The 10,057-nt window shown below is 39.2% G+C and overlaps 1 protein-coding gene across 1 annotated transcript in view; it reads left to right on the forward strand.

The window, feature by feature from the left end:
* Positions 1 to 6,546, forward strand: part of LOC135207784 (protein Star-like) — a 112,050-nt gene extending 105,504 nt beyond the window's left edge. Inside the window, exons 7-8 of the mRNA XM_064239609.1 lie at positions 4,611 to 4,740; positions 5,252 to 6,546. Coding sequence (XP_064095679.1) covers positions 4,611 to 4,740; positions 5,252 to 5,449 — 328 coding nt within the window. The 3' untranslated portion in view covers positions 5,450 to 6,546. The remainder of the gene's footprint in view (positions 1 to 4,610; positions 4,741 to 5,251) is intronic.
* The last annotated feature ends 3,511 nt before the right edge of the window (positions 6,547 to 10,057 follow it).

The following is a 10,057-nucleotide window of genomic DNA, read 5'->3' on the forward strand; positions in this document are numbered from 1 at the left end:
TGCAAAGAACCTTAATTAATGACTACAGTGCACCGCATGAGGTGGACTGACGGCACTAAACTCCCCATTCTCCCCCCACACGGAGAGTTCGTCCTAATGAACGCAATTTCTTTGGAAGCTTGAATTTCGAGTCAATGGCCACTTTGGTGGGCTTGTTCCATATGAATAAGGTTCATCTTCTGAATAATAATAATAATAACAATATACTTTATTAAAAGTAATGGCTACTTCAGCAGCGTTACACTTGTAGAGATTCTTCTCTATTTTGAGAATAGCGGCTTTTTCCGTGCTACTTAAACAGGCTAGTAGAGCGCCTATAGAGGTCATGATCAAATAGTTTCAAAATAGGTGTATATATTTGAATTTTACAGATAAACTATGATACCATAGTCATCAAAGTCATTAGCGATTCTCTCTCTCTCTCTCTCTCTCTCTCTCTCTCTCTCTCTCTCTCTCTTTCTCTTAAAGCGAGCTTTCGTCTGGAGCTGCCAGACATCCTCGGGGTGGGAAGCTGAGGGTGGACTGATCTTGGTGTGGTGTCCTTCCTCCTTATATTTGGGGTTGACAGTGGCAGCAAGTCTTCGTTTTCATTGGTGGCTTGAGCCAGGTCTCAAGCCACTTTCTCCGAGCCGATGGTTGCGATGCTGCAGATCCTGCAGCCGTCTAGACCTCCTGAGCGGCGCGGTAACGTTGATGGGCGTTGTGCTACGCTGTGGGACGTCACAGCCAATTTGATTTCCATTGACTGCAGGAGTACTTCGTTCGGGGGCGTTGTCTTCCGTGGAGTTGTCGTGCTCGGTGGTGTCATTGTTGGTGGCAGGTCTTCTCATACTCGTAGGGAGGAGAAATTCTTCCTGCGTCGTATTCAGTGTGGGTTTTATTTGCTGGATGAGAAGCGCCTCCAGCAGGCGCAAGCGAAGGGCATCAGGGGCTTTCCCGATGATCTTCATGTTCTGTATGATGACATCCCGGGAGATGGCCTCTTGATGTTTGGTGCTGGCGTGATTCTTTATAGCCCCATCTTGGGCGTGGCATGAGAGTCTCTTCTATAGGCGCATTGTAGTCATGCCTAAGTAGTCGCCGCTGCATTCGTGGACTGGGCATGTATACTGGTACACTACATGCGTCTGCTTCAGGGCGTCTCGTACTTGTGGAGAGGGGTTATTTTTCAAAATAAGGTCACGCGTCCTCCGATTCTGGTAATATATGATTAAGTCGATATTCTTGGTTTCGTCGGTCGGGGATACATTTTCAGAAATAATTTTCTTCATGGAGTCCTCTTCTTCATAGTAATGGGAACTCATGAAGGCTTGGTAGTACAGCTTGATATTATCCTGGGGGCGGGGCTGCCGGCTCTCACTACCGTACCATTTCTCCAGGGCTGTGCGGACTTCCTTGCTGATTAATTTATTTGAGTACCCGTTATTCACAAGTACTTGGGAGGCGCGGTCAAGTTCCTTGTGAGTGAGTGTCCTGCCAAGTCGAGCAGTGGGAGAGGGCTCTCCTGATGAAGGCCCTGACGGTGGTGCTTTTGAATCTGGCGGGGCACTCGCTGTCACCGTTGAGGCAAAGTCCTAGATTGGTCTTCTTTGTATAGACGGAAGTACGGAGACTGTCTTCCGTCTTACTCACAAGGACGTCGAGGAAGGGGAGCCGATCATCGGAGCTGTGTTCAACGGTGTAATTCAGCACACGGCACTGCTGAAATGCTTGACGGAGGGCTTCTACCTCATCCTCAGCGTCGACTTGCACAAAGATGCCGTTAATATAACGTCCATATCTGCGGGGTTGCTGCATCCTGGCGAAGACCCGTTCCTCCACGGTGCCCATATAAAAGTTGGCGAAGAGGACCCCCAGTGGGAAGCCCATCGCCACGCTGTCCTTCTGGCGGAACATCTGGCCACGGTGGGTGGACAAAGGGGCCTTCTTCGTGCAGCTCTCCAGCAGCGTACGGAGCGAGGCTTCGGGTATGTTGATGGGCGCTGTCGAATGATTCCTGTAGACACGATCAAGGGGAGTCGTAATGAGTAAGGTTAATGTATCCTTGGGTTCGTTCAGGGACATGAGCTTGCGCGGGGCACCTCTCATCCGCTGCTTCATATTGTCCTCCTGAAGGCGGACGAGGCATCTCTCGATGTTCCCAGGGTACGTTGGTTCCTCTCCTGCGGGGTTGTCTTCTTCAGTGGGTGTGTCACGTTCAGGATTATCAAATTCGGTGTCGTCCAGTCCATGACTACCTTCTTCTCGAAGGGCACCATTATTTCTTGCTGACGGGTCGTGTAGCCGAATATTAGTGTACTTAGGAAGCAGACCCTCTCTCAAGCATACTTTACTAAAAGTAATGGCTACTTCAGCAGCGTTACACTTGTAGAGATTCTTCTCTATTTTGCGAATAGCCACCAATGAAAACGAAGACTCACCGCCATCAGCCAATAGGAGATCAGTATGGGGGCAGACCCCCTGCTGTCAACCCCAAATATAAGGAGGAAGGACACCACACCAAGATTTTACGGGCTGCTCAAGGAGCAAGAGCCCGTGCCAGCACAAGGCTGGCTTAATCTCCAACAACAACAACAACACCAAGATCAGTCCACCCTCAGCTTCCGCCCGAGGTATGTCTGGCAGCTCCAGATGAAAGCTCGCTGTAAGGAGAGAGAGAGAGAGAGAGAGATGAGCGAGAGAGAGAGAGATAGGAAGAGAAGTAGAGAAAGAGAGAGAGCAATCGTTAATGACTTTGATGACTTATTGGTATGCATAGTTTTATCTGTAAAATTCAAATATATACACCTATTTTGACACTATTTGATCATGACCTCTATAGGCGCTCTTACCACCCTGTTTAAGTAGCACGGAAAAAGCCGCTATTCGCAAAATAGAGAAGAATCTCTACAAGTGTAACGCTGCTGAAGTAGCCATTACTTTTAATAAAGTATGCTTGAGAGAGGGTCTGCTTCCTAAGTACAATAATGATAATAATAATAATGATAATAATAATAATAATAATAATAATAATAATAATAATAATAATAATAATAATAATGACGGCAGGGCATGAGTTGCCTTTACGCTTTTGAGAAGGGGAAGGGTAGATTTCATTATCATTCTTTATTTTGGGAGGTCCTTGTCAAGGGCCACATGCAGTTCGTCCCGCTGTCTGGATTTACTTGTTACAATTATTCATAGCATTCTTTCCTTGATTTTCCATGTCGTAACTTTTCTTAAAAAAAATTCTTTAATGCCCTGACTATATTTCAACAAACATTCTTTAATATCTCAACTGTTTTTTTCCTAAATTTTTCTTCTGAATTCAAAAATAGTGAAATTCCTAACACCAGCCATTAAACGACTATTCATGTATGTTAAGAACGAGCAGTTTGTTCAATATCGTTTTATATTTCACACAAAGTAGCGATACAAGCAAGGGTCAGAATAGGTCATCTGTCTTCAAAAGACCCGAGACCGGCAAGACACTAAAACTGAACTCTGAAGGGATCAAAGGAATCCTAGAATTCACGAGTGAGCCGAGAATTCCAAGATCTGAGAATGAGGGAACCCATGGCGTCTGTGAAATGGTGACCTGTATTTTAACGAAATGTATCAATTTTATTAACTTACGCCGGGATAATTAGGTTCGCAGTTGGAATCACTCCAAGATTAAACTTTCTGTTTCTATATGTTAATTGAAAGTTTCTAAATGTTAATTGACAGATATCAACATACCACCACCTTTGTAGGTGATTATAGGAAGTTTGCGACACTATGATTTTTTGCCACTTATACATGGTTGATATTTATATTCACAAATATTAGTCATGAATAAATACCTGATTCACTATACACTGGGAATAACTTACACCCAAAAAGAACTTGCAACTGGTGCGTGTTTCTGCCCCGGCTAGGATTCGAACCAGGGTCTTTCGTTTAGAGACAACGATACACAGACATATATAATACACACACACACACACATACAATATATACATATATAAATAAAGGTATAAGCCACGTGGCTTATACCTTTATTTATGCATTTACCACGTTCCAAACTGTCGTGATTCTGCTTTACACACACACACACACACACACACACACACACACACACACACACATATATATATATATTATATATATATATATATAATAATATATATATTTATTTATATATATCTATATATATACATGTATATATAAGTAGATATATAGATATATTATGAGATATATATATATATATATATTATATATATATAATGTATATATATTCTATATATATATATATATATATATATATATATATATATATATATATATATATATAGATATATATACATAATATAGATATATATCTCTAATAAAAGGCAGACCATAAAAACGCCAAAATTTAGAAACTAAGTACTATATTTCAGAGACTACTCCGAAGCATAGTATTTATTACTTTCTATATTTTGGCGTTTTTATGGGCTCCTTTTTTTTAGATGCAATTCTGTTGTAACAGAACATTTTTACCCTTCATAAATATATCCCATATATATATATATATATATATATATATATATATATTATTATATATATATTCTCTCTATATAATTCCATTTTAATTGATTTACTTGAAGCTTCAACGACACGGAGTGGGTTGACCCTTCAGAATTCCACTGGGAGGTTCCTCTTTACGCCCTGTACAAGGTCATGGGAACTGACGGAGTTGACCTCCTCATTCTGGATACCAAAGGCACCGAGCTGCAGGTAAGGTGATACACCTGTTCTCTCTTATCACAGGTCAATATTATACTGACAATATATGCACCAATCGGTGGTCCATTAGGTAATTTTCACATCCAGCCAATCCATTGAGTCTAATATTGCCATAACATGTGACGTTCTATGAGCAGTGGTGAACTAGAGGTCGCTAGACGGAAAATATAAAAAAAAAAAATGGTCACTTATTTGTAAAGACCAATGTGTAATCCCAGCATGCCACTGATCTATCTTCCTGGCTTCTATTTATTCTCATAACGGTAGTATTATTGTTCGCACTCGTCATGCATTTGGACCTCGGCCATTTAAAAGAGAAGCGTATCTAAAAAAAAGTGTTGAATTCGAGAAAATAAAAGGGCATATATATATATGTGTGTGTGTGTGTGTGTGTGTGTGTAATTTAATGCACTTGGATAAAAGTGAAGAAATATGACGATGCAGCAATACAAAATTAACGATACACGAGCAAAAAGTAAACCGATCACTTCCTGTCCAACAGATCCTCCAAACCTTGCCGTGGGACTCTGTGAAAATCAGTGTGATGTGCATCGCCTACACCCACATCCCAGGGAACCCTCGATCCCTGCCCGAATACTTGAGCCTCAAGGGCTACACCCTCCTCAGGACTCACGTCAAGGACATGTTCTTCGCCAGCAACGAATTCTTGCAGAGACAAGGGACAGACCAAAAGGGGTGAACTCCAGGTCTTGCTGGAAGCATTTGTGGCTATCTGCAATGGAGCATTTTAACCTCTGCTAAAAGGTTTATGCATTTTTTTCTTTTTCCGTTTGTTTGTCTGTCAGTTAGCAGGCTCTTGTGAAACCTAATGAAAAAATATTTTCGAGGAAGTCTTTGAGAAAAGATTTTACGATGCTCTAAGACGTAAATATTAATTATATAATAAATGAAGGCCAGAGTCTAGATCTTAAACCAGAATTTTTTATCGCTTCGTTTATCGTTATTGTCACTGATGTATATAACATGAAACAGCAGCTCTATACTGTAAAAGGAAATGTAAATAAAGCTACGTTCTAGGTAACTACGCTGATTATGTGCCCCCCTCATTTCATTTAAAGATGTTAATGATGCTGTGCTATTTTGTAACCCAAAGGCTATTTGGGACTTGTGTTCACTGTCACATTCTTTGAAGAAAATGTTAATGTTGTCTTCTAATTTTGTAACCAAACGGCTATTTGGGACCTGTGTTCACTGTCATATTCTTTGAGGAAAATTTTGATGTTGGCTTCTGTTTTTGTAACCCACCGGCTATTTGGAAAATGTGTTCACTGTCACATTCTTTGAAGAAAATGTTAATGTTGTCTTCTAATTTTGTAACCAAATGGCTATTTGGGAAATGTGTTCACTGTCAAATTCTTTGAAGAAAACGTTAATAATGTCGTGTAGTTTTGTAACCCAACGGCTTTAGGGAAACTACGTTCACTGTCCTCATATTCTTTAAAGAAAATGATAATGTTGCCTTGTATTCTTTAAAAGCCAACGGCTGTTTGGGAACTGTGCTCACCCTCCTCATATTCTTTAAAGAAAATGTAAAAGATGCCATGTACTTTTATAACAGCTATTTGGGTAACTACCTTCTCTCTCCTCACATTCTTTAAAGAAAATGATGATAATGATGCCGTGTATTTTTGTAACCTAACGGCTGAGACAATGCGTTCATTGTCCTCATGTTCTTTGAAGAAAATCCTGATGATGCCATGTAATTTGTGACCCAAAGTTCATTTCAGGAAACTACGTTTTCTATACTTATATTCATTGAATAAAACGTTAATGTTGCCTTGTATTTTTTTTTTTTTTAACCCAGCGGCTGTTTGGGAAACTACGTTCACTTTCCTCATATTCGTTAATGAAAAAGCAGGTAACGACCCCATTTCTTGTGTACCTACGATAATCATGTGACCGGAATCTTGTATTTTCTAATTACACTGCTTTTCTTTAGTTCACCTATGTGATTATAATTTGATGCTGTTTTTCAGTACATTCTGAGCATTTGTAATGTTATATAATCTACTTAAACGTTTAGATAGCGCTAACACAAACGATTCAATAAAGTTTTTTTCTGCTTCTGATAAATAATTTTGTTCACTCACTTCTTACCACATTTTTGTTTTGTTTGTACATATACGCCACAAAAGAATGGATTAATGGGTATCACTCCTTAAAATATTTATTTTTAAAGGAATATTTCACTTCATCACTTCAAGCTCTATCGGCCAAAAAAAAAAAAAAAAAAAAATGACCATTACTGACGCAACTACCATCTGGTAATTTAAGCCCGTCAATCACCAGTTCGGTCAGTTGATTTGTTTGTCAGCTCTCTCTCTCTCTCTCTCTCTCTCTCTCTCTGGATTAAGCACTGATCACATACAAGGCTTTAGTACAGAACAATTATTCTACACTTGTTCATGACGGATAACAATGGCGCGTTGTTTTTTTTCAGATTTTCTCTGATTAGAATGCTGATTCTGTTGAAATATACTAAGAGACAATAATTCTTTAACCTTAAAATTTACTCTTTATGTACTGTATATATAATCATATGTATACATATATATAAATGAATACCACAGGATAATGATAGGCAGAAATCCAAGCGTTTTCGTCTTTACTAAGACATTGTCAAGGAACTACAATGTCTTAGTAAAGATGAAAGAGCTTGGATTTCTGCCTATCATTTTCCTGTGATGTTCGCTTATTTAATGAAGTCACGTGTATCTCCTGTGATTTTTTAAGCATACATATGTATATGTATATGTATTTATGTAGGTGATTACATAATAAAAATATGGAATGTTATTCCATATATATAAAAGACTAAAACTAAAAGAGGTCAACCAGATTGCTTGCAGGAATGTGATCAGACCAGAGACGCTAAGATGACGTATACCATAAAAGTAGGCTAAGATAACATGCCGTCACTTGTGTTCATTCATTTGTTTTGAAACATTAGTCCAAGCTCCCTGCTTGAGACAACTACCGCGACCTATAATTCAAACGGCCTACGTGATCTGTAGTGTGTCTCATTTTGTATGTATGTTCATATGTTCCAGCTACTGTCTGCTCCTTTATGACTTGTAACCGAGATGGTAGTCAGAATAGAGTTAGCCATCATCATTGGCAGACCTGTACCTCTTTACCTAAGCTTTATCATGTAGAGAGAATAGAATTAGCCATCATCATTGGCAGAAGCGATCAAGCTATCGTCATTAGAAGACCTGTACAATCCTACTTGATCTTCACCATGTAATCTAAGAGAATATAAGTATTTTTATACTTCATGTTTCTACTAGAACCTCACATCATTGCCGAATCATCATGAGTTTAACACATCGTCGTCATAACCAAAGAAGATAATACCGACTTCGTAAGTGATCTACAAACCCCAAGACACTCCAATGAATATGGAAGTGCAATACCAACCGACTTAGCGTAAGATTATCGCAAGTCTAACATTACCTCATAGGGCGCCTAATTATACGAGGCAACAGCCCTAATAATGGTGGCAGCGGTGGGATGAAGAACTCTACAACGACTTCCGAAGAAAAACCAGAATAATGAAGTATCATATCAGAAGTCTACGACGACGAAAGTAACAGATTCTTCAAGCAACTTAGTATCATCGTTTAGTGAGCAACTTCAGAAAACAACAAGAACTCTTCAACGACGACGAAAGCAAGAGATTCTTCAAGCAACTTAGTATCATCGTTTAGGGAGCGTTTTCAGTAGTGAATAACTTCAAGAAACAAACCCGACGTGTCCTTTTCCTACGGCAACGCAAGCTTCGTCTCTCATTAGAATCATTCAAGAAAACATCGTTAGTGAGCGTTTCCGGCACTTCAAGAAACAAACCGAACGCGTCTGCAGCATCGGATCTTCAAGGGCTCAAATCATCCAAACAACGCGCACGGGGGAAACTGAAGCCAAACCAGTCATCCGCTAAACAGAGAAGGAGGGCCAAGGCCGTGTGTCGTTATCGGAACACCGTGACTTCCCACAAAAGCAAGCTAAGTACAATTTTTTATTCATTTGGAGTAACTGAGTGTTTTCTTTGCAGGTCGAATTTCGTTATTCCTGTGGCTGAAGTTACGAGACATTCTTAATCTTACTTTTTTACAGAAATTATCTACATCATTGAGATGTTGCTACTGCGAGTTTCTATCTTTGAGTTTCTATTTCCAGAAGTTCTACTGAAATATCATAATCATATACTGTGTTAATTTTATCATTTTGGGTGATTATTAATCCCTTACGTAACAAATCATATTAAACAGTGAATATGCGTTTACGCAGTGGACATCTGTACTTATACAGATGCATGGATAAGGTCGTTGGGCACCGTAGTGATTAGAAAACACAGAAAACACAAGTGGAACACCCGTACAAATCTATATAAATTAGAGGTAACACTATTTCGGGTCATGACAATAAATGCTCCTTTGCAAAGTCCCGGTCGCAGTTTTAGCCTTGAGTTTTTTGAGTTATATAAAATATCGAACCTCAATGACTCAATTTAACTTTAAAAATATGGCTGGATTGCAAGGAATAACATGTCTGTAAAAAACTTTCATTAGGCTAAATGCGCTGACCAGGATCCCTCACTATTTCAAATTTTAGCAAAGAATGAAGTAAACAACAGCCCTAAAACACTTAATATTGAATGCAGTAGAGATAACTTGTCTTAATAGTAATCGCTCAATTCCTAATAGTTCGTCATTCATACTTTCGTTGCTTTATACGTAACCAACAACAGAATGCAAAAAACACACAATACGTTGCCAATGGTAAACAGTAGCCCTAATTATCAGAATCAAACAAGCAAACTCGGTTACTGTGTCACATAGTCAATGGTCAGGGTCAGTCAAATCTGCCGAGTGTAGCAATCAAAGCACATTCCACACAATAAGCGACTCTAGCAGAGCGGGAAAAGCGATGTTGGATCATACATGCCAATACCTTTTTGAATTAAAAAAGAATTTTCCTATGAATATCACGACCGTATCAAGTAATCAGAGCAGGTTCTAGTAATTTTAATACAATCAGTAATTATAATAGTGGTGGATTAAGCCCGACTGTAAGCGTCGTAAAAATTAGAATATCTTGTTTTATTCCTTTAGTACACGTAATATCCTGTATTTACGGACTCACCGTCTGTTGTTCGAACTTCCCTAATGAGAAGTCCGGATAAGCGAGCGCTTACAGATACCTCTATAGTTATAAAAAAAACATTGATCTGTATCTAGTGTAATTGTAAGATATCCATCTAGAGGTATACAAAATATTATATTAC

Source organism: Macrobrachium nipponense, chromosome 34 (genome assembly GCF_015104395.2).
Source record: "Macrobrachium nipponense isolate FS-2020 chromosome 34, ASM1510439v2, whole genome shotgun sequence".
Lineage (NCBI taxonomy): Eukaryota > Metazoa > Arthropoda > Malacostraca > Decapoda > Palaemonidae > Macrobrachium > Macrobrachium nipponense.